General features: G+C 38.5%; 1 protein-coding gene and 1 pseudogene across 51 annotated transcripts in view; both read left to right on the top strand.

Moving 5' to 3' along the window:
• Positions 1 to 25922, top strand: part of HEATR5A (HEAT repeat containing 5A) — a 124310-nt gene that overhangs the window by 73137 nt on the left and 25251 nt on the right. For 25 of the 50 annotated variants that reach the window (XM_077940874.1, XM_077940860.1, XM_077940830.1 and 22 more), the window contains 9 exons: positions 1212 to 1401; positions 2371 to 2540; positions 5986 to 6012; positions 8758 to 8896; positions 14604 to 14783; positions 17082 to 17321; positions 19227 to 19408; positions 22617 to 22685; positions 24961 to 25140. In XM_077940874.1, the coding sequence (XP_077797000.1) occupies positions 1212 to 1401; positions 2371 to 2540; positions 5986 to 6012; positions 8758 to 8896; positions 14604 to 14783; positions 17082 to 17321; positions 19227 to 19408; positions 22617 to 22685; positions 24961 to 25140 (1377 nt within the window). The remainder of the gene's footprint in view (positions 1 to 1211; positions 1402 to 2370; positions 2541 to 5985; positions 6013 to 8757; positions 8897 to 14603; positions 14784 to 17081; positions 17322 to 19226; positions 19409 to 22616; positions 22686 to 24960; positions 25141 to 25922) is intronic. The other 25 variants (XM_077940867.1, XM_077940851.1, XM_077940842.1 and 22 more) reach the window with 1 other exon arrangement.
• On the top strand, positions 20131 to 22407 carry LOC144330200 (ATP synthase F(0) complex subunit C1, mitochondrial pseudogene; annotated as a pseudogene). The gene has a single exon (XR_013396159.1). The product of XR_013396159.1 is annotated as an ATP synthase F(0) complex subunit C1, mitochondrial pseudogene (transcript).

Here is a 25922-nt window from a genome sequence, read left to right as displayed (position 1 = left end):
AGTATAACCACCATCTCATCAAGCTTTAATCCAGTTAGCTTTCCTTCTCTGAATTACCATATTACTACTTGCCTCCTCCACTTCATCTAGTACTTGACTGAATTGACTTACAAGGTTTCCATTTTTCACCCGTCTTTATATATAGTACTTTTTGCTTCTGTTATATTCTTCTCTCTGTTCAACAAGTCTATTCTGAATGTGCCTAGTTTTATATTGAATACCTTTTTTGTTGATTAATTCATATACTTTCCACAGCTCCCAGTGTCATTTCTGAATTTTCTTGATTGCTGTCTCTCACCTAACAAATAGAAGCTCATTTTTGCAGCGTTTAAAGTACTGTAAGCTTTCTTATACATCCATTGATAAGAGGAATAAAACTTTTTCAGTTCATTTTCTGAAGAGAGAGCTTTTAATTTACTTCTTGTTATAGAACATTAAAACATACACAAAATTAGAAAGTATACTATAATGAATCTATTATACCCATCACCTAACTTCAGTGGTTATCAGTATATGGCCAGTCTTTTTTCATTTAAACCATAGTGTGTGTGTGTGTGTGTGTGTGTGTGTGTGTGTGTATCTGTGTGCGTGTGTGCACCTGTCATAAATGTACATATCTATGTACAAACAGTACATTATGTAACCACCACCTGAAATCAAGAAACAGCCCATTATCAATACCCCATACACACTTCTCATACTGTCTTCTAGTTAACTACTTACCCCCACCAAGGATAACCACTATCCTAATTTGCAACAGCATAAATTTGTTTTGCCTGCTTCTGTACTTTATGTAAATGGAATCATACAACATATATTCTTTTATGTCTGGCTTTCTTCACTCAACATTATGTTCAAGAGATTTGTCCATATTGTTGAATGTAATTGTAGATTTTGTTGCATCTTTTTAAAAACTTGAATTTTCATTCTTTCTATAGATTAAACAATAAAGTTTTTCAACAAACTAGATTTGATTCAAGCTGTTAGCTAAAGTACCAACTATTACTTGCAATTCTTAATGATGAACTATATCATTCTAAATTAGATGATTGCCTCTGAGTTGGAAGTCCTCCATTTCTCTTTCCGCATTAGTAGTAGCATACACATTTGCTGTTACCTTATTACTTGCTTCAACAAAAGAACAACTTAATGTATTTTATGTTTCTTAATGCTGCTGTAATGTTTTTAATTGTTTTTCTTTGTCATTACAGACCTGGGCATTACATTCTCTATCACTGATCATTGATTCTGCTGGCCCACTGTATTATGTGCATGTGGAACCTACCCTTTCTCTTATTATAATGTTGTTGTTAAATGTGCCTCCTACTCATGCTGAAGTTCACCAAAGCCTTGGTCGCTGTTTGAATGCCCTTATTACCACGTTAGGTCCAGAGCTACAAGGTGTGCATAGCTGCTTTTGTGATGTTTTACATTAAAAATAATACACATAAAAATGAATTCAGTTCGTGGTCTGTATGCTTGGCACATGATAGGTGCTGTATGTTTTGTTAAATGAATGTATAAATGCCGTTCAGCCTGATTTATCTTACCTTGAAAAGACAGAGTACAATATTTCGACAATTACGTATCTCCTAAAGATACCTTCCTTAACAGTTAAAATGACAGACATGAAGCAGAATCATCCAAAGAGCTCTGATCTCTCTTTAAGAAATAAATGGCTAAGTCCAAAATTTCAAATATTGCAAGCTGTTCAAATTGCATAGTATTACATGATTATAATACATGAAAGTAATTCTTAACTAATACAAGCGAGGCTAAGTTTATTGGCAATTTCTAATTCCACTTTTTATGAAAATTTGGTATAACCTACTGATAGTCTTAGGTTCTTCTTTGCATAATAATTTGTGTTGCAATAAACTTTTCAAATTAAGAATAACTAAAGTAGGTCAGGCACAGTGGCTCACACCTGTAATCCTAGCACTTTGGGAAGCTGAGGCAGGTGGATCACTGGAGCTCAGGATTCGAGACCAGCCTAGCCAACATGGTGAAACCCTGTCTGTAGTAAAAATACAAAAAATTAGCCAGGCATGGTGGTGTGCACCTGTAGTCCCAGCTACTCGGGAGGCTGAGGCAGGAGAATCACTTGAACCCAGGAGGCAGAAGTTGCTGTGAGCCGAAATGGCACCATTGCACTCTAGCCTGGGCGACAGACTGAGACTCTGTCTCAAAAAAAAAAAAAGAATAATCTAAAAACCTGTCACTTAGATTATCCCTACTTTTGTAGAAGAAATTGTAAGTCACAGATTTGTAAGCTCAAAACTGGAAGTAAATTTTAAAACCTGTAATATATGTTTAAAGAGTAATGTTTTTATAGGCCAATTATTAAAAGCTTTCTGCTTTTTATTTTAGGTAACAGTACTTCAATTTCTACCTTAAGGGCCTCCTGTCTACTGGGTTGTGCAGTAATGCAAGATAACCCAGACTGCCTTGTTCAAGCTCAGGCCATCTCTTGCCTTCAGCAGCTTCATATGTTTGCTCCACGACATGTCAACTTGTCTAGCCTGGTTAGCTGCCTCTGTGTGAGTATAAAATTGTAAACCAGTTCTTAGTTTCTTTTATTTGAATCTTAGATTTATCCCAGTACACATTTTAATTATCCTCTAGACTATGTACAAAGTTATATGTTATATACATAGCTATTTCCCCTCAGTTCTAGTCTTTTTGGAGAGTAGGGGGCAGCTTTCATGTAATCAGCTCCTAAATCTCTTTTATATTGATTCATTTTTCTCCCATTAATGTTGAAATTGATATTTGGAATATTTATTCATAAATCAATAAACATATATTGGGTGCTTATAATGTCCCATGTACTGTATAAATCTGTGGGACATGCAAAACTTTATGTGGTCACCTGTCTCTTTTTTTCTTCTTTTTCATCTATTCTGAGTTATTACAAAGTTCTTTACATCCCAGATGGAGAAATAACACTTTTCCTTAGTATTCCAGCAACATATACATCAATATCTGGCTTCTAATATTGTATCTACTGAATGTAGAAAGATAAAGGCCATCAACCAGAAGTTCCTTTGAAGTGGTTCGTTGTCATTGGTTTTAAGACTTCCCCTGGCCAGGCGCAGTGGCTTACGCCTGTAATCCCAACACTTCGGGAGGCCAAGGCGGGCAGATCACCTGAGGTTGGTTTAAAACCAGCTTGGCCAACATGGCGAAACCCCGTCTCTACTCAAAATACAAAAATTAGCTGGGCGTGGTGGTGGGCGCCTGTAATCCCAGCTACTGGGGAGGCTGAGCCAGGAGAATCGCTTGAACCCAGGAGGTGGAGGTTGCAGTGAGCCGAGATCGTGCCATTGGCACTCCAGCCTGGGCAACAAGAATGAAACTCCGTCTCAGGAAAAAAAAAAAAAAAAGATTTACCATGTCACCAGTTTCTATCTGGACTTACCTCAAAAATTGAGTTGCATTTGGAATTATAAATTGGCACCATTGCTTTTCAACTTTTTCTACTCCTGCAGTGTTTGTAGCACACTCCCATTAGTAACGTGACTGTTGAAAATTATATAGACCTTTCATTTTCAAGCTTAAGGCAAAATATGCAGCATTTCAGAGCTTGAAAAACCTTAGAATCTTAAAAATCTGTCATATAGATTATCCCTACTTTTGTAGAATGTTGTTTGCATTATTAAAATCAGTCTTCTCAATAAAAAGATAAACTGAAGACCAAAAAGTTAAATAACTTAAAGTAACACATGTAGCTCACCTAAGTGGTGGCTAAATCTACATTGCAGGTTTCTGGACTCCTCCTTCAGTCCTCATTTCATTATTCCGTACTATCTTTGTAGATCTTATGGATAGATCTTATCTCAACTCTGCCACCTTCTAGCTGTGTGCCTTTAGGGAAGTCCCGTAATCTCTTCTAGCCTCAGCTACCTTGTCTGCAAAATATGAGGATTACACAAAATGCTGCTTATAAAGGCACACGTCTCAGGCATTTAATTAGTACTCAATAATGGTAGTTGCCCTTGCTGTCTTGACATGTATCTTCAACACACAGTATATTATTATATTAACTATTGATACTGATAGTCTTATGAAACTATTTATTTATATATTTTTTAGAGGCAGAGTCTCACTTTGTCATCCAGGCTGGAGTGCGGTGGTGCAATCATAGCTCACAGTAGCCTCGAACTCCTAGGCTCAAGTGATCCTCCCCCCTCAGCCTCCCAAGCAGCTAGGACTACAGAAATGTACCACCACACCTAGCTAAGTTTTTTTCTTTTTTGTAGAGACAGGGTCTTGCTATGTTACCCAGGCTGGTCTTGAACTTCTGGTCTCAAGCCATCCTTCTGCCTCAGCCCAACAAAGTGCTGGGATTACAGGTGTGAGCCACCATGCCTAGCCCGATAAAACTTTAAAGAGAATGTGACTGACTTTCTGATAGAAACTTTTGTTCCTGTATTTTTTCAGATCTGGGTCAATCATTTTAGGGAAAACAGCACTTACAGGAAAAGGATTTTACCTGTACCATTCAGGGATTCTTCCCCAGGAATATTACTTTTATGTTTGAAGAGCCATTCCTAAAACCAGTTATTGGAAAAATTTTTTGCTCCTTTGCATTTGATCTTTTACTCTCCATTTAAATTTGGTGATACTGCCATTTTTACTTCTTGTCTTATAGATTTCCATTAATTACCTTTAAAATTTCTCCTTTACCTGATGCATGATTTTTTTAATTAACTAATTGAGAAATGAAGAGCAAGACTAACCCATTAATTCATGATGAATAAAATCTGATCAGCTGGGCACAGTGGCTCAGACCTGTAGTTCCAGCACTTTGGGAGGCCAAGGTAGAAGGATCATTTGAGCCCAGGAGTTCGAGACCAGTCTGGGGAACATGGTGAGACCTTGTCTCTACAAAAAATTTTAAGAAAATTACCTGGGAATGACAGTGTGCACCTGTAGTCCCATTACTACTTGGGAGGCTGAGGTGGGAGGATCACTTGAACCCAGGATGTTGAGGCAACAGTGAGCCATGATTGCGCCACTGCACTTCACCTTGGGCAGTGGAGCAAGACACTGTCTCAAAAATATAACTAAATAAAATCTGATCAAACTTACTAAGTTTTTTCCTTTCCCAAATCAAAAAAGGGTACATATTACTGCAGGAAAAAAAATAGGCATCAAAAAAAGTTACACATGAAAAAGAACAGAGATTATTATATTATCAGACTTTTGGGTACATTCAGAGCAAGTGAGAAAATCTGAAGTAACAGTTACAAATCGTATATTAACTCATAATATTCAAGCTGTAAAATTATTTTTTAAATACATAATCATAGTCAAAAATTATCACTATAATATATTAATTTAGTGTCTCAACATTTTGGTTAGTAATTTATTCTGAATTTATTAGATTGAATTTATTATATTTTAGAGTATTCACCAAAGTAAGGAAATTGCATTTCATCATAAGGCAAAAGTCTTACAGGAAGGAATTTTCTTCTAACTGCATGCTCTTTAACTTCCATACTGAACTTGGCCTTAGCTACACTAGCAATTCTGAATATTCTCAGTTTCAAAACTTGGCTTCTAAGAGTTAAACTATAATTAACTTCTGATGAGGTAAACCATTAACTTTGCCTCTTGCTGGACACCTGCTTCATGTGAATGCAATCCAGAACACTCCTCTCACGCTCATGTCTCGTTGATTGGGTTCAATACTGAAGCTTAATCAGATTCCAAAGAAAAACCTAAAATTAATCGCGTGTACGTTTTAAAATTATATATTTATGTCTTAGAGTTCTTGAGTTGACTATTTTCAAGAACTTGGCTCAACTCGTTTTGTTGGAAAATAAAATATTTGTGGCGAATTTTTAAGCTGAAGCTAAGCCAATTTGAATGATAACTATCAACATTTATATTTTAATGCTTAGCTGACTGTTGTCAAAGTCATCCTAATATTTATCTTTTGGTTTTGTCATGACTGGTGTGTCATTTGTTTTTGTGCAGGAGATCTTGTTGGATAATTCTGTGTTGGTAGGTCCCTGACCCTTGATTCCTAACTTTTTTTGAGTTTTGCGGTGCTGTTTCTTTGTGTCATTTTTTTGGTTGTAGATGTTTGTTTTCCTCTGCATCTCTTTGTTTAAGCGAACCATTAATGCTAAGTCCAGTATGTGTAGCATGTTTCATGGTGTTTATTTGATACCAATATAAGCAAATCCTTCCTAACCTTCTCCAGCTGGTGCGCTCACTCCTTGCACTAAATTTGGTCTCCTTTTTATTTAGTATATTTGTTTCAGAAAATAATTGTAGTTACAGTTTTATTTAATTTCTGTATTTTGCCTGCTTTGTTTGTTTGCCTTAAGCCACTGTATTCCTCTTCCCAATATAAATGCTGGAGAATGACATGGAGACATTAAGCCTCCTATTTTACTTTGTGTGATAGCCTTCAATCTTTTTTCTACCAAACAGGTAAAGGGTACTTCTAAGCATGCTTTTTCTAAAAAATGTTTGACTAGCCTGAATAAATGCTGCACCTGCTTTGTATTATATGCTTGTAAGACTCCAGTTGAAATAACTAGTAGACTTATTAACTTTTCTTTAAAATTGTCTTGTAAAGTGCTTTTTTGGTCATTGTTGTTAAATACAACAGTAATCTTGGGAATGAATAAATGTAATCTTTTTATATTTTAACTTCTTTGTTATCCTAACCTGCTAACAATATAGTTTCTAAACATGGGATTACATTATACCTTGAGACTTTTCTATGAATGGCATTCCTCTCTATCCACTTTTGGGTTCATAATACAGCTTGAAGGTATAACAGAACATCCTTACAAAGCTATTCCTGCACTCTATCCTGGGTAACAGAGTGATACTCTGTCTCAAAAACAAAAAACAAAAACAAACAAACAAAAAAAAAGCTGCTCAATGATAGATGCACAAATTTGTTCTGTTTCTTGGCTTCTGATAAAATGTAGAATTTGGCTCTCTTTGCATGTGTTTCTTCTTGTATATTCTTTTTTTCTTTTTTTTCTTTTTTTGAGACAGTTTCATTCTGTCATCCAGGCTGGAGTGCAGTGGTGCAATCTCAGCTCACTGCAACTTCTGCCTCCCAGGTTCAAGGGATTCTCCTGCCTCAGCCTCCCCAGTAACTGGGACTACAGGTGTGTGCCACCATGCCTGGCTTATTTTTGTATTACTAGTAGAGACAGGGCGTGACCATGTTGGCCAGGCTGGTCTCAAACTCCTGACCTCAAGTGATCCACCTGCCTTGGCCTCCCTCAGTGTGAGCCATCATGCCCATCCCAGGCTGGAGTGCAAAGGCATGATCTTGGCTCACTGCGACCTCCACCTCTCAGATTCAAGCAATTCTCCCGCCTCAGCCTCCCGAGTAGTGGGGATTACAGGCACCTGCCACCATGCCCTGCTAATTTTTTTGTATTTTTTAGCAGAGACAGGGTTTCACCATGTTGGCCAGGCTGGTTTTGAACTCCTGACCTCAAGTGATCCGCCCACCTCAGCCTCCCAAAGTGCTAGCGTTACAGACGTGAGCCACCACACCTGACACTCTTCTTACATATTCTTAATAGCTCCTACTACCTACCTTTTATTTCCTCCCAAAATGTAGCCTCTGCTCTTTACAAAACTTCATCTACTTCAGTCCTATTTTTCCCACATATGCCATATCTAAAGATCACTGTAGAATTATGCCATTATTTCTCAAATTTTGCTTTGAAGATCACTACCATAATATACATATTTATTTTGTAGACCATACCAAACTGATCTTTACTTTCATAGTTAGTACAAAATTTAAAATCTCAACTTTATTTCATATATGAAATCACTAAGAATTTTTATCCATTAACCTTCAACTTGTAACTGAAGTATATTACCAGTCTTATTTGCCATGGGTAGATACAGCCTATTGATACTTACATGGCATCTGTAAGATGTGTACATATATGTATTCTATCAATACATAAATATGTATTGATATATATAAATTTGGTATTCTGTAATGCTTGTCTCTAGAGAGCATTTTTGGTGAATGTTTTCTGCCTTTATTTGAAAATGCATTTACTTTATATGTTGTCTGATTAAAATATTATTGTTAAGAGACTACACTAATAATAACTAACATTTACTATTTGGCAGGTACTGTGGTAAGCACTTTGCATGTTACTTTGTGTTAATGTCACAATAGCCCTGAGAGATGCATTAGTGTTACAAATGAGGAAACTAAGGCACTCTAGAGGAGTTAAATAATTTGCCCACGGTCACACAGCTAGTAAGTGATGGATCTAGGACTCAAATTGAGACATTTTGACTCTCGAACCTCCATTTTAACCAATATGCTGTATTGCCTGTATGGATTTGTATAAATTTCTGCTTAGAGAATGATAAAACATTATAATATATCTGCATGAACACAAATGTATGAACTGCAACAAAATCCTTTCCATTGTAATTCTTTTTTTCTCTTAAAACTATGTTTGCTCATATAAATTCTGCCTTCTGACACTGCCAAAAGACTTTTGCTTAGATTTATGAGTAGTGCATAATCTAGTACACATATTACCTATTAAGCTGTTTCTAAGTTATATCATCAGAAATATATTCTAGAATAGTTTCAAGAAGTTCCTATGTATTTATAAATTGTGTCCAGCCCACTGATGGGCTGGACAGAATCAGGAAGGGGTCCAGTGAATATCTATTAGGCTCACTGAGTGCCAACAAGAATTTTAGCTCTGTCATTCCTTAAATGGTATTTTTCAGGTGAATCTTTATAGCCCCTACTTGTTACTGAGAAGAGCAGTACTGGCTTGCTTACGTCAGCTTGTACAAAGAGAAGCAGCTGAAGTTTCAGAACATGCTGTTATGCTTGCTAAGGATAGCAGAGAAGAGTTGACTCCAGGTAATTCTCTTGATCAAGATTATGTCCAGGTCCAATGATTATTTTTATTTTAAATTTTCCATATATACATGAGTTTTGAAACAGTTTAAAAGTTAATGTGCCTTAAACCTGCTACAAGAAAGAATTGCTAACAGTTATTCCAACCAGTGATGTTACTGGTTTAGAGCAGTGGTTCTCAAACTGGTTTTCAAACCAGCAGTGTATACTTCACCTGGGAACTTGTTAGAAATGCAGATTGGGACCCATCCCAGACCTACTGAACCAGAAATCTGGGAGTATTACCTGGCAATCTGTATTTTTAAATCCATATTTTTACAGTCCCTATGTTAGTGTAGCTGTGTGCCACATAATGGCATTTTGGTCAACAACAGACTGCATTTACAACAGTGGTCCCATAAGATTATAATACTATATCTTTTTTTTCTATGTTTTGATACACAAATGCTTACCATTGTGTTATAATTGCCTATAGTATCCAGTACAGTAAGTTGTTCTACGGGTTTGTAGCCTATGAGTAGTCTGTACCATCTAGGTTTGGGTAAGTACACTCTATGATGTTCACATGACAATGAAATTGCCTAACAACACATTCTTCAGAACGTAATCCTATTAAGGCATGCATGACTGTACTAAAGTTTGAGAGCCAATGATCTAGAGCAAGTTTTTTCACAGCAGTCGAATGAAATGTGATTAGCCCTTAAATAATTTATCACACATGCCTCTGTTTGCTGCAGAATCTCACTTTCATAAAATTTATTATAGTTACGTCTGCTACAAGTTAAAGAGTTTTTAATGCCCCTTCTTTTACATTTTAGAGCTGAATTAAAGGATTTCTTAACCAGTAGGGATTTAAGTGTATATCACTTCATTTTAAAACTATTATATGAATAACCTGAATTTGCATATGAATTCAAAGAAACTGCTAGCCTACAAAAATAGTAATAATAGGCCAGGCGTGGTGGCTCACACCTGTAATCTTAAGCACTTTGTGAGGCCAAGGCGAGAGGACTGTCTTAGGTCAGGAGTTCAAAAACAGTCTGGGCCCAGACACACTGGCTCATGCTTGTAATCTCAGCACTTTGGGAGGCCAAGATAAGAGGACAGCTTGAGGCCAGGAGTTCAAGACCAGCCTGGTCAACATAGTGAGACCTCATCTCTATTTTTAAATATATATATATTTTATACATATGTACATATATTGTGTGTGTGTGTGTGTGTGTGTGTATATATATATATATTTAAAAAACACCCTGGGCAACATGGCATGACCCCATCTCTACAAAAGAATTTTAAATTAGCCAGGTGTGGTGGTACACATCTGTAGTCCCAACTACTAATTAATCAGGAGGCTGAGAGAAGAGAATTGCTTGAGCCCAGGAGTTTGAGGTTTCTGTGAGTTATTATGCCACCACACTGCAGCCTGGGTAACAGATCAAAACACTGACTCCAAAAAAAACCAGTAATTATCTTACACTCTGGCCAGTCGCAGTTGCTCACACTTGTAATCCCAGTACTTCGGGAGGCCAAGGTGGGCAGATCACCTGAGGTCAGGAGTTCGAGACCAGCCTGGCCAACATGGCAAAACCCCGTCTCTACTAAAAATATAAAAAATTAGCTGTGTGTGGCGGCATGCGCCTGTAGTCCCAGCTGCTTGAGAGGCTGGGGCACAAGAATTGGTTGAACCCAGGAGGGGGAGGTTGTGGTGGGCCGAAATTGCACCACTGCACTCCAGCCTGGGCACCAGAGTGAGACTCTGTCTTAAAAAAAAAAAAAATCATTTGTATGTATAGTTTTCAAAGTACTGTCATACTTTTAGAAAGTCATAACCTTCACGGAGCTTTTCAGTATCTTAAGTTTTTAGATCCATAATATATTTTACTATCAATAACAGTTCTTTAAGTAACAGTTTTATTCTTACATTAAAATGTTTAGGGAGCTGAGCCAGTTGTGGTGGCATGTACTTGTAGTCCCAGCTTCCTTAGAGGCTGAGGTGAGAAGATCACTTTAGCCCAGGAATTCAAGGCCAGCCTAAGCAACATAGTGAGACCTTGTCTCTAACAAAAACAAAAACAAATTTTTTGCTTCAACTTGCATAAATCAGCATGGCTGGGCTGCTATTCAGGCATACATATACATAATACCTAGTATTGTGGGTATAGTTCCAGACCCTGCAATTAAAGCAAGTCAGGAATTTTTTGGTTTTCCAGTGCATATCAGAATTATGTTTGTACTATACTGTAGTCTGCTAAGTGTGAGATAGCATTATGGCTAAAAAAGCAATGTACATACCTTAATTTAAGAATTCTTTATTGCTAAAAAATGCTAACCATCATCTGAGCTTTCAGTGAGTCATAATATTTTTGCTGGTAGAGGGTCTTGCCTCAGTGTTGATGGCTGCTTAATCAGGGTGGCGGTTGCTAAAGGTTTGGAGTGGCTGTGGCAATTTTGGCCATTTCTTTTCTTTTTTTTTTTTTTTTTTTTCTGAGACAGAGTATTGGTCTGTCTCCCAGGCAAGAGTGCAGTGGCGCCCTCTCGGCCTAGTGCAAGCTCTGCCTCCGGGTTTCTGCCATTCTTCTGCCTCAGCCTCCGAGTAGCTGGGACTACAGGCGCCCGCCACCATACCCGGCTAATTTTTTGTATTTTTAGTAGAGATGGCATTTCACCATGTTAGCCAGGATGGTCTCGATCTCCTGACCTCGTGATCCACTCGTCTCGGCCTCCCAAAGTGCTGGGACTACAGGCATGAGCCACCACGCCCAGCCAGCAATTTCTTAAAATAAGACAGCAATGAAGTTTGCCATATTCATTGACTTCCTTTCATGAAAGATTACTCTGTAACGTGCAATGCTTTTTGATAGCATTTAACTTAGAGTAGAACTTTGAAAACTGGAATTAATTCTCTCAAACCTGCTACCACTTTATCAACTAAATTCACATAACATTCTGAACCCTTTGTTGTAATTTCAACAGTGTTCACAGCATCTTCACCCGGAGTAGATTCCATCTCCAAAAACCATCTAGAATGATGAATTCTTTCCGGAGGTTTTCAGTTACTTTGCCCAGATCCATCTGTCTGTGGCAGCTGTAGCCTTACAATGCATTTTTTAAATAAGACAACTTGAAAGTCAAAATGACTCCTTAATCTGCAGAATGGATATTGTGTTAACCAGCATGACAACGTTTATCTCCTTGTACCTCTCCATGAGAGCTCTTGGATGACTAGGCACATTGTCAGTGAGCAGAAATATTTTGAAAATAATCTTTTTTTTTTTTTTCTGAGCAGTAGGTCTTAACAGTAGACTTAAAATATTCAGTAAACTGTGTTGTAAACAGATATGCTATCATCCAGGCTAGATTTGGCATAATTCTTTTATTTATTTATTTATTTTTTTTAAGACAGGGTCTCTGTTGCCCTGGCTAGAGGGCAGTGGCACGACCTGGGCTCACTGCAGCCTCTACTTTCCAGGCTCATGTGATCTTTCCACCTCAGCCTCTTTGGTAGCTGGGACTACAAATGAATGTCACCTCACCCAGCTAAATTTTTTTGTGTGTTTTTTGTGGAGATGGGGTCTCACTTTGTTGCCCAGGCTGGTCTTGATCTCCTGGGCTCAAGTGATCCACCTGCCTCAGCCTCCCAAAGTGCTGAGATTACAAGTGTGAGCCACCATGCCTGGCCTGAAACCTCTTTTTTAAATAAATTACCCAGTCTTGGGTATGTCTTTATAGCAGTGTGAAAACGGACTAATGTGAAGGACACACCCGTACATGATCACACACCTAAGAAAATCAATATTGATTTACAGCCCTCACACACATTTCCCTAGTCATCCAAAAAATGTCCTTTATGATTCCTCACCTCCTCACCACCACCTAAATCTAAGATCCAGTTATGACTCACATTACCTTAGCCATTATATCTTTTTAGATCCCTAATCTGAAACATTTGTATCACCTCTTTCTGATCTTTGAAAGATAATTTCTCTTTTAAAATAGCCTAATACCAACAAAACAAAACACCCACAAAGGCCAGGCACAGTGGCTCACGCCTATAATCCCAACACTTTGGGAGGCTGAGGCAGGTGGATCTGAGGTCAGGAGTTCAAGACCAGCCTGGCAAACATGGTGAAACCTCGTCTCTACAAGATAATACAAAAAAGTTAGCTTTTTTTGGGGGGGGGGCATGGTGGCACATGCCTGTAATCCCAGCTACTGGAGAGGCTGAGGCAGGAGAATTGCTTGAACTTGGGAGGCAGAGATTGCAGTGAGATTGTGCCACTGTACTCCAACCTGGGTGACAGAGCAAGACTCTGTCTCTAAAAAATAAATAAATAAAATAGAATAGCCTACTAATAATATAACCTTTCAAATCTACATACTTTCATAAATGCTAGATGAGTTAACTCTTCAAGAGAAAATGTATTTGTCTGTTTGGCATTTTCAGAATTAAAGGTAATAGTAGATGCTAGATCAAGGCTTGTATTTCCCCTTTGAGGTATTACTTTGTAGTAAGAATATTGTATAGTGATATATGTTTATTCAGTAGTCCCAATAGCTTAGTTGTAGTAATTAAACAGTGTTTTCCATATAGTGGTTGTTTTCTGTTTGGGCTTTACTCTCACATTAATATATTTTAAAGCTTTATACCAGAATAAGGAAAACTTAATTATGTTTATTTAAAATTAGAAAATAATTATACTGGGCTGGGCGTGGTGGCTCATGCCTGTAATCCTAGCACTTTGGGAGGCCTGGGTATGCGGATCACCTGAGGTCAGGAGTTCAAGACCAGCCTGACCACTGGTGAAACCCATCTCTACTAAAAATACAAAACTTAGCAGGGCATGGTAGTGGGCGCCTGTAGTCCCAGCTGTTCGGGAGGCTGAGACAGGAGAACTGCTTCAACCTGGGGGGCGGAGGTTGCAGTAAGCCGAGATCACACCACTTCACTCCATCCTGGGTGACAGAGTGAGACTCTGTCTCAAAAGGAAAAAATAAATAAATAAGCACTGAATAAAATTTATAAGTATTGAGCTGGGTGCAGTGGCTCAGACCTGTAATCCCAGCCCTTTGGGAGGCTGAGACGGGTGGATCGCCTGAGGTCAGGAGTTCGAGACCAGCCTGGGCAATGTAGTGAAACCCCACCTCTACTAAAAATACAAAAAATTAGCTGGGCGTGGTGGCGGGTGCCTGTAATTCTAGCTACTAGGGAGGCTGAGGCAGGAGAACCGCTTGAACCTGGGAGGCAGAGGTTGCAGTGAGCCGAGATTTTGCCCTTGCACTCCAGTCTGGGCAACAAGAGCGAAACTCCATCTCAAATAAAGAGAAAAAAAAAGTTTTATAAGTATTGGACACACTCCAGTCTGGGCAACAAGAGCGAAACTCCATCTCAAATAAAGAGAAAAAAAAAGTTTTATAAGTATTGGACACTTCTTGGGTAAAACTTTTTACCTGATTAAGAAAACATATTAATAATAACATATTAATACTTTTTTTAATGACATTACGTAAATTACAGCTATATAGGGTCATAAATAATCCCAAAATTCAAGTGTGAACTAAAATGGATCTCACTAGATTAAAGCACAGTATTTGGGCTAGTTCTTTAAGATATATTTTCATCTAGTATTTGAATAACTACTGAATGTGTGAGCTTGTGATATGGTAGTTTTGTTTTCTGTGTTACTTCAATAGTTGATTTTCTTCTTGTCAGATGCTGACATCAGAGAAGTCGGCCTTGAGGGGGCATTATTGATCTTACTAGACAAAGAGACAGATGAGAGATTATGCCATGATATCAAAGAGACTTTAAATTATATGCTTACATCTATGGCAGTGGAAAAACTCTCCCTGTGGTTAAAACTTTGTAAAGATGTACTTGCTGCATCAGCTGGTAAGTATTGGTCATTAACAGTTAAAATAATAAAATTGAAATTTAAAACTTTACCTAAAATTGTTTACCACTGAGAATTCATCAGTCTTGTCTAACTAGCTGGATTCTGATTGTCTGATTATTGCTTTTCTTCAAATGAAGATTATATTTCTAGTGTTTTAGAATTCTCTTTAATTTGAACAATATAAATCCAATACTTAAACCTGCTTTTTCCCTTTGGCTGTCTTAGATGACTTTCCTATATAAAGCAAACTAAAAAGTAGAGTTATTTCTGCTCTAAAAGGTGTGACTTGATTTATATTGTCCCCATCATTTCTTTTCATACATGCAATATATATTTGAGACCAGGTGCAGTGGCTTACCCCTGTAATCCCAGCACTTTGGGAGGCTGAGGCAGACAGATTGCTCAAGTCCACGAGTTTGAGACCACCCTGGGCAACGTGGAAAAACACCATCTCTACAAAAAAAAATTTTTTTTAATTAGCTGGGCCTGATGGCTCACACCTGTAGTCCCAGCTACGCAGGAGGCTAAGATGGGAGGATTGCTTGAGCCCAAGAGGCAGAAGTTGCAGTGAGCCAAGATCATACCACTGCACTCCAGCCTGGGCAATAAAGTGAAACCATGTCTCTACATACATACATACATTCATACATACCCACCCCACCCCTCGCACCATATGAAATTACTTAGTCACCATAAGAGAAAATTACACAAAGTTATGACATTTTGAGCAAGCCAGTTTCACTACATACAATAATGTTAATTTCAAGTAGTATTAGAAAACAGTGTTATTACCCTAATGTCTTTAGTAATACAAGATAATTGTTTATGAGAAAGTATATTTGAATATTTAAAATCCGTATCCTTGGGATAAGAGAGAAAATAAATGAGAGGAAGAAAAAAGAAAAAAAAACAGTTCTTTTCTAAGAACTGTACATAATTTATCTGATTTAAGCCTTTAACCCATCCTATGCATAGGCAATTTTATTCTATTTTATAGAAGAGAAAATAGGCCTGGAGAGGTAACCTGCCTGAGGACATAAGACAGATTCAGTCCTACACCTACATAACTTTTAAAATCCTCAACCTTTCCACTATACTTCAGTCCTCCCAACTCAGTTGCCCAAGCCTTAGAATTTAATGTAGCTCTCATGTCTGAATTGTGTGGTAGGAGAAAAGTTAACATCAAATTCCTGGAATGTTTTGTATTCTCTCCTCTGTCTATCTTCATTCTTATTGGTCCCTCTTCCAATAATTTACACTGGCTGTTTCAACTATTACGCTATACATATTTTATTTTTCTAATTTTCTCTTCTGTTCCCCACTACTCAAGAAATTGCAAGGACTTCTTTAAAAGAAAATGTCGCCTGAGCCCAGGTGTTCGAGGGTGCAGTGAGCCATGATTGTGTAACAGAGCAAGATCTTGTCTCAAAAAAAAAAGAGAAAGAAAATATGTGTGTGCATAGATAGACTGGTTACGTTTTTCTGGTATCTCACTTACCTTTTTTAAATTTTGCATTCATGCTCCCTGAGCTCGCTCAATTTTATCTTGCCATTAATTCTTCATCTTCTGTGGTTTGGCTCCATACCTTCTCAGGAAAACACCTTCCAGTCTCTGTTAACTTGACCATAACTTTATTTGTGACATCTGTGGTATTCTAACATGTAAAAAAATATTGACATACAGGATAATACAAGAAAACCAGTTTGCTTTGTTTCATAGCATTAGTTCCATTTTCAGTTGTTAAACAGTTTGTAAATTTAACAGTTAATAAGTAGAGGAGATAATTCACTACTCGGTGACTCCAGCTATCGGTACAATTTTGATACTGTAATGATAGCAATGAGTCTATCCTAAGAAAAATATTTTCAGACAATTTCAGTGGATTCAGGAACCTCCTGAAATCCATACAAGGCTCCAGTGTTAAAACAGCCTTCCCAGTGTATCCCACCCACACGTCCTACTAGAGAATTTTGAGTCTCCTTAAGTACATCCATCTACCTGCAGGGGATTGATAATTATTTCAGTATCTACTATTGTGTTTGTTTTTTACTTTGAGTATAATTTGACAGCTTTGTCATTTTGACCTGTAACAGTTGTTAGAGTGTCTCCTTTAGACAACTGTAGTTGTCTGTAGTTATTAGACCTAATTATTTGATGTTAATAAAAAGATGATTGATCAGTAGCAATTGATAATTGAGCAATTCTAGTCTGAATTTGGAGTCGTTTTTGTGTTCCTTTTGATATATATATCTTTCAGTTGATTATAATTACGTATGTTCTCCTTTTATAAAAGATTGTACAGCTATAACTTGTGTGGATACAATGCAAGAAGAAGAAGGAGATAAAGGGGATGATGCCTCAGTCCTGACCACCAGACATGACGAAAAATCCCATCCTTTTACCAATCCTCGATGGGCTACTAGAGTCTTTGCTGCTGAGTGTGTCTGTAGGATAATTAACCAATGTGAGAATGCTACCAGTGCACATTTTGACATTGCTTTAGCACAAGAAATGAAAAAAAAAGATTCAAGAAGTAAGTGACATAGTGATGAAAACACCAAATGATATATGTAAAAGTGCTGTCTGCTTACAGTTTTATTATTTTAAAAATGAAACTAGCCAGACACAGTGGCTCATACCTACAATCCCAACACTTTGGGAGGCTGAGGCAGGAGGATCACTTGAGCCCAGGAGTTTGAAACCAGCCTGGGCAATAATGAAATGTTGTCTCTATTAGAAATTTTTTTTAATTAGTGGGGCATGGTGGCATGCGCTGATAGTTCCAGCTACTTGGGAGGCTGAGGCAGGAGGATCACTTGAGCTCAGGAGTTCGAGCTTGTAGTGAGCTGTGATCACATCACTTCATGTTTAAATATGTTTGTAATGGTTAAGCTTCTTATATTGGTATTCACTTTAATGAGCATGTGCAATGCATTAAGTTTATAGAAAATAATTGGTTCTTGGGAATTAGTATGAACATTTACTAGTTCTCAAAAATTATTTCCTGGTTTGTAACTTGGGCCAGTTTTTGCTTATAGATTATTTTAATATCGTAGATATTATAATCTGTTATAACTAGAAAACATTTGAACTTTTCTCAATGTTAAGTAAACCTGATTGTAAGACCATTTTGATCACCTCTTACTGTTCAGCTGTATTATTTTTACCTATTTATGTTTGTCTTTATGGTTTGATGTCTGATTTTTTAAATTCACTTAAGCTGATATGTTCAAAGATACAATATATATTTGTTCTTTTTTTTTTTTTTTTTTTTTTGAGACAGCATCTCGCTCTGTCACCCAGGCTGGAGTGCAATGGCATGATCACAGCTCACTGTAACCTCAATCTTCCAGGCTCAAGCAATCCTCCCACCCCAGCCTCCCGAGTAACTGGGACAACAGGCATATACCACCATCCCCATCTAATTTTTTAATTTTTCTGTAGAAATGAGATCTTATTATGTTTCCTGGGCTGGTCTCAAACTTCTGGGCTTAAGTGACTCTCCTACCTCAGCCTCCCAAAGTGCTGGGATTATAGGCATTAGCCACCACACCTGTCCACAGTTCATATTTCTAAATTCCTTAGAAGTGTTCTTTACCAGACAAAAGAATTACAAAGCAAAATGTTGCTGTTGCCAGTCTGAGTATGAATTAGGTATCTCTGGTTTAATTATTTTTTTCAGTATGCATTTATTGAGTCTCTTGTGAAGAGCACTGTGCTAGATACTTACAGTTGCAAAACATACATGCTATAGATACTTACTGATTCCTGTGCTCTCAGTTAAAGTTGTAGTTGGCATTTACTAAGATATGTTGATTTCTTCTGTTAAATGATTTTCTTATATCTCTCCACAGGAGGTATATTATACCAAACAATGTGTTGTAGGAATTAAAGGAATTCCCATTTATCATTTCTGCAGCTAGAAATGTTTTTTATACTCCCATCATTTGTATATTTGGCAATATATGTAAAAATAAGATATTGTAGTTCATATAAAGAGCCACATACAACTTTTTTTTAAAGGAACATTACATCTTAGCTTCAACTTGACATAAAGAGGATAAATTTCTGCTTAATTAATCAAAGCCCAAAGTCTCCTCTGTACCAACTAATGTACTTTTATCATAAAATCTGAACAAAATTTTATTGAAGATACTATTAGGACTCTTAAAAAATGCTAATTCTGCCCTGAGTAGCTATAAATACTTACTAGCTTTGGGACAGTTTTTTTGTGTGTATTTACAGTGTACATTAAATCCAGCTTTAAAGTCTCTATTTAACAAACAGTAAAAACAGTATTTCAAGTCAGAGGTACTTAAAGTCTAGGTTATAAAATTAAAGGAGGAAAAATTATCACTTAATGTAAGTCTTAGTTCCAGCACATTTTTTTGATGTTTTCTAATCTTTTTTTCTCCCAATATGTTTTTTAATCTTATAGATGACTTTTTGGTGCTGCATCTTGCTGACTTAATTCGCATGGCTTTTATGGCTGCCACAGATCACAGTGACCAGCTCCGTCTTTCTGGCCTTGAAATGCTGTTAGTTGTTATTCGGCGATTTGCAACTGTTCCAGAACCAGAGTTTCCAGGTCATGTGATTCTGGAACAGTATCAAGCCAATGTAAGCACTTTCTGTTAGAGAATTTTATTATTAAACACACAGATAAAAAGTCTATGAGGCCAGGCACGGTGGCTCACGCCTGTAATCCCAGCACTTCAGGAGGCCAAGGCGGGTAGGTAGCTTTGAGCTCAGGAGTTCAAGACCGGGCAGCATGACGAAACCCCATCTCTACCAAAAATACAAAACTAGCTGGCATGGTGGTGTGTACCAGTAGTCTCAGGCTGAGGTGGGAGAATCACTTGAGCCTGGGAGACGGAGGTTGCAGTGAGCTGAGATTGTGCCACTGCACTCCAGCCTGGGTGACACAGATCTAGACACTGTCTCAAAAAAAAAAGTCTGAAACTGTCTGAGGATGGGAAAGTTAAAAAATAGAAGAAGAAGAAGAAAGGGGGAAAGAAAAAGAAAGAGAGGGAGGGAGGGAAGAAAGAAAGGAGGAAGGATCTGTCTATGAACCAAATTGGGATATCACTTCATAAATGAGTATGTATCTCTGCTAACGTATCACCAGTATAATCCATATATAGAAAGTACATGTCTATGAAGAAGAAATCTTTCGGTTAATATTTTATAAAGCTTCAAGTAAAAGCAAAGTACATAAAACATGTCTTTTGGGCGCAGTAGTATGCCTGTAGTCCCAGCTCCTTAGAAGGCTGAGGCAGGAAGATCACTTGAGCCCAGAAGTTCAAGTCTAGTCTGGGCATCATAGGGAGACCCCCATCTCCACGGAGGGGGAAAAAAAGGCCCTATTAAGGAAAACAAAAACAAAAAAAAATGAGTGTTTTATAACTTTAAAGGTTAATTTTCGGGGTAGAAGAAGCTGAGCACTGAGACCAAGGGCTAAAGATGGGAGACTGAAAAAATGCAGACCACCGGGGTACTACTCATTTCTCCAGCTCTGATCTGCTGTTGTACCAGGGGTCTAATCAGGCCTGTGTCTACCTCGTTCTTGAATAGCCCAGAAAATTCATCTAAACAGCCTTCCTACAGCAACTCCCCGTTCCAGGTGGCCAGACAGGAGTTCCAGGCCAGTGTTGTCTCCCGGGACATTGACACAGCAGCCAGGTTTATTGGTGCTGGGTCAGCTGCAGTTGGTGTGGCTGGTTCAGGGGCTGGCATTGGAGTGGTGTTTGGCATCTTGATTATTGGCTATGCCAGGAACCTGTCTCTCAAGCAGCAACTCTTCTCCTATGCCATTCTGGGCTTTGCCCTGTCTGAGGCCATGGGGCTCTTCTCTTCTGTTTTATGGTCTCCTTCATCCTCTTCACCATGTTAGGCTCCTTGGGGGTCACCTGTCTGTGCCTGCAGCTGCAACTTCATGCCATTCCTGGTGCTGGGGTGTGCTAAGCTTTACCATTAAACACAACATTTCTCTAAATAAATAAATAAATAAAGGTTAATTTTCATGATATATAAAAACTCCTTCATTTATTTTCTAGACCTAGGAAATCATTCAGATGTCTGTGAGGTTTTTGTTGTTGTTTTTGAGACAAGGTTTTACCCTGTTGCCCAGGCTGGAGTGCAGTGGCATGATTTTGGCTCACTGAAACCTCAAGTAGCTGTAACTACAGCCACACGCCACCATGCTTGGCTAACTTTTGTATTTTTTTTGTAAAGACAGAGTTTTACCATGTTGCCCAAGCTGGTCTCAAACTCTTGGACCGAAGTGATCTGTCTGCTTCCACCTCCAGTGTGCTGGGACTACAGGCATGAGCCACCAGGCCCAGCCCAAGGATTCAGGTTTCTATTACTGGTTTTGTAATATTTTTAACTGATTATTTGACTGGTCCATTGAACAATTTAAGAAGAACAAGGAAGATAACAAAATCATCAGCTGTCTTGTAATCCTTTAACAGCATTCATCCAAGGAGATCTCTCTTTATTATTCAGAAGCAACTTCTGATGGCTAGCAGTTAGGGAGTCCAGAGCAGTTCATCAGTTGATTAGTGGTCTTTTTCACTTTGTTCAGCTAATACCAACATATGCTTAGGGACAAAGCAAAATGAAGGGATTAAAGTTACTTGGAACTATCATGTTAGAGGCTGGGCGCAATGGCTTACGCCTGTAATCCCAGCACCTTGGGAGGCCAAGGCGGGCGGATCACCTGAGATCAGGAGTTTGAGACCAGCCTGGCCAACGTGGTGAAACCCCATCTCTACTAAAAATACAAAAATGAGCTAGGTGTGGTGGCAGGCTCATGTAATCCCAGCTACTCCGGAGGCTGAGGCAGGAGAATCACTTGAACCCAGAAGGCAGAGATTGCAGTGAGCTGAGATCGTGCCATTGCACTCCAGCCTGAGGGACAAGAGCGAGACTTTGTCTCAAAAAAAAAGAAGAAAAAAGAAAAACTATATTAGAATAAAATATTATAATTCAACTTAATTAAGAGGAGCTCTGTTATATTTTTAGCCCTCTCACAATTGCAAGTGCTAGAAATACAATTAGAACTCAAGCAGAAAAGGAAAATTATTATAGGACTCTCTTAGTTGTCTCTGCTTTCTTTCACAGTGGCCTTATTTTCAGGTTTATTCTCTCCAAGTGAAATCAAGATGGCTGTCTTAGCCTACCCGGGGCCTCAGAAAGATACAGTGCTTCTTTCCCAGTACTCCCAGTGAAAATCTTGAGAGCCTTCAGTATCCCAGCATGAGTCTCTGGAGCCAGGCAACGCTGTTAGCTCCAAACCAACAATGTGGATTAAGAGTTGGGGAGAGGCCGGGCACGGTGGCGCACACCTGTAATCCCAGCACTTTGGGAGGAGGCAGGTGGATCACTTGAGGTCAGGAGTTGGAGACCAACCAGCCTTGCCAACATAGTGAAACCCCGTCTCCACTAAAAATACAAAATTAGCTGGTTGTGGTGGCTTGCATCTGTAATCCCAGCTACTTGGGAAACTGAGGCAGGAGAATCACTTGAACCTGGGAGGCGGAGGTTGTAGTGAGCTGAGATTGCGCCACTGCACTCCAGCCTGCCTGGGCGACAGGGCAAGACTCTGTCTCAAAACAAAAAAAGAGTTGGGGAGAGAAGATCATTCCCCAAAGGAAAAATTGGGATGTTGTTACCTAAAAACAGGGGAAGATATGCTGGGTAGACAAAACAACAGCTGTCCGTAATACCTGTTATAAATAAATAATTTTAAAATAACATTAAAAAGAGGGAGAACTTGTGCTGTCTTACTTATTGATGTTTGATATGTCATGTAATTTCTTTCCAGGTAGGAGCAGCACTTAGACCAGCCTTCACGTCAGAGACACCACCTGATGTCACTGCTAAAGCGTGTCAGGTAAATGGTTAAAAGATGAAGCTTAAGAAATAATCTTGGGACGCAATCCTCCAGTTAATATTTTTTACCAATGTTTTTTCTTTATAGATGTCTTACCATCAATCACAGCTTACACTTTTCTTCTTAAATGTAGAGAACTTACTCTTCCTTTTTGATAACTGCATGATAGTCCACTATATAGATATGTTATAATTTTTTTAACCAGTTCCATATTGACGGACACTGGGTTTTTTGTCTTTTGCTATTAGAATAGTGCTGTATGAGTGACCTTGTGCATAGGTCATTTCACTGGGTATAAGCATGTCTGTGAGATAAATCCCCCAAAATTGAATTGATGGATTCCCCCAAAATTGAATGGATGAATAATTAATAGTTGATGGATATTAGAGATGTTTACCATTTAAATTTCCACCAACAATGTTATACAAGTACCTGTTTTACCACAGTCCCAGCAACATTGTGAGTCATCAAACTTTCAGATTTTTGTCTGTACGAGACTTTAATAAAAGACTATCTCGAGATAGTTTAGATTTGTATTTCAAGTGAGATTGAGCACTTTTTCATATACCTAAGAGCCATATAATATACAATTTTAAACCATTGCTTTTCTGAGACTGCATTGTCAAACACTTAATATCCAGCCCTAGGCCAGGTACAGTGACTCACACCTGTAATCCCAGCACTTTGGGAGGCCAAGGCAGGTGGATCACTTGAGGTCAGGAGTTAGAGGCCAGCCTGGCCAACATGGTGAAACCCTGTCTACTAAAAGTACAAAAAAATGAGCCAGGCGTGGTGGCAAGTACCTATTGTCCCAGCTGCTCAGGAGGCTAAGGTGGGAGGATCACCTGAACCTGGGAGGCGGAGGCTGCAGTGAGCTGAGATCATGCCACTGCACTCCAGCCTGGGCGACAGAGGGAGACTCCATCTCAAAAAAAAAAAAAAAATCTAGCCCGGAATGACCTGAGCTAATTGCAAGCAGGACTGATATGAATAAATTAATTATAAACATAGTGGGAAAAACTAATTTTAGTCAGTCCTTTCAATTTTTATTTAATTGTACTTGGGAAATAGTTGAGTGCTTTTACTATTCAGAGAACTATGTTAAATGTTGTATGAATCTCTAATTTATTATAACTTTATTATGTGTGTTCCTGCTCTAAGCCACTTGAAATAGTTTGTGAGATGAGATAATAACTAAATAAATACACAGAAGAGGAAAAATAAATTGTCCTTAGAAAAAGAGAAATATCAGCTGGACACAGTGACTCATTCCTATAATCCCAGCCCTTTGGGAGGCCAAGGCAAGTGGCTCACTTGAGCTCAGGAGTTTGAGACCAGCCTGGGCAACATAGGAAGAACCTTTCTCTATAAAAAATAAAAAATTAGCCAGGCGTGGTGGTATGTGCCTGTGGTCCTGGCTACTCAGGAGGCTGAGGTGGGAGGATCCCCTGGGCCGTGGAGGTCAAGGTTGTAGGAGCTGTGATGGCACCCCTGCATTCCAGCCTGGGCTACAGAGCAAGATTCTATCCCAAAAAAAGAGAGAGAAATATCATGGCACCTGGACCAAGTGTTTTGCATTGTAGAATTAATGATGTTTTGTTTTTAAGATTAAAAAGATACTGTCTTCAAAACAATCAAAAATTTTGTTGGGGTTTTATGATTTCATAGCTTCATTTCTCCATATTAATATGTCTAGAACTGTTCAATTTATATGCTCATTAGCACTGATTTCCTTGCTTCAACCTTAGACTTCGTTCCCTTTGGAAATGCTGGCTTTTGACTATCATTATCAGCCTCCTTCCACAGGATTTCTTGAAAGCAATAGCAATATAGTCTCAGTGACTAGATTCTTGAGATGTGAGTGAGCTCTGCTGAACTCACAAGGGAGATTTTTTTTTTAAGAGATGGGTTTTTTTGGTTTTTTTTGTTTTAAGAGATGGGGTCTCACTCTGCCAGCGAGTCTAGAGATCTGGAGTGTAGTGGCTCAATCCTCTCGCTCACTGTGTCCTCAAACTCATGGGCTCATGCAGTCCTCCTGCCCTAGCCTTCTGAGTAGCTAGTACTACAGGTGCACATTACCATGCCCAGCTGATTTTTGTATTTTCCTTTAGGCAGAGTTTTGCCATGTTGCCCAGGCTTGTCTCAAACTCCTGAGCTCAAGCAGTCTGCCTGCCTCAGCTCCCAAAGTGCTGGGATTACAGGTATGAGCCACCATGCCCAGCCAAGGGAGATACTTATAATTTTAAAATATAACTTTTAATTTCTTGAAAACTAGGTTTGCAGTGCCTGGATCGCAAGTGGAGTTGTAAGTGACCTTAATGATCTCCGAAGAGTTCATCAGTTGCTTGTTTCATCTTTAACTAAAATACAGGCTGGAAAAGAAGCTCTAAGTCACTTATATAATGAAAGTGCTTCTACCATGGAGATCTTAGCTGTGCTTAAAGCCTGGGCAGAGGTTGGTATTTCTTAATTTATAACTGGAATTTTGGAAGTTGTTAATAAACACCTTAGGCCATAAACTGAAATTTACTATTTAAAATGAACTACAAATAAGTTCATTTTTAAGTTTAAAAATAATTCCAACATGTGATATATTTATGTGTTAATATGTTGGTCAAGCATTTTAAAGAGTCTTCCGTAGTCTATTATCTCCTACTTTAAGCAGTGCCACTTATAAGCCAGAGGGACTTTACAGTAGCCAATGGAAGTCAGCTTTTATTGAATCCTGAATTCTTGGAAATTTGGGTCTTCTCTCAACTCTGTAGCATGTAATGCTTTCTAATGCTCTTTCATAGAATGATTTTTGAATACTAAGTAGTAGTTATTTTATTTTCCAAGGATAAAGAAATCTTACAGTAAAATGCTTATTTACTTTCCTAATAAAGAAGAAAACAATATTTTTTAATTTACTATGCAATGTTTAAACATTTGCAAAAGTAGACGTAGTAGTATTTATAATGAATCTACATATACCCATCACCCAGCTTCGGCAGTGACCAAACATGACCAATCTTGGTTCACATATCATTTTTTTGGAGACAGAGTCTTGTTCTGTTGACGAGGCTGGGGTGCACTGGAGCAATCTTGGCTCACTGCAACCTCCACCTCCCAGGTTCAAGCGATTCTCGTGTCTCAACCTCCCAAGTAGCTGGGACTGCAGGTATTCACTACCACACCCAGCTAATTTTTGTATTTTTAGTAGAGATGGGGTTTCACCGTGTTGGCCAGGTTGGTCCT

Source organism: Macaca mulatta, chromosome 7 (genome assembly GCF_049350105.2).
Source record: "Macaca mulatta isolate MMU2019108-1 chromosome 7, T2T-MMU8v2.0, whole genome shotgun sequence".
Taxonomy (NCBI): domain Eukaryota; kingdom Metazoa; phylum Chordata; class Mammalia; order Primates; family Cercopithecidae; genus Macaca; species Macaca mulatta.
The sequence above is the reverse complement of the archived record's forward strand: the minus strand, read 5'-3'. Positions and strand labels throughout refer to the sequence as shown.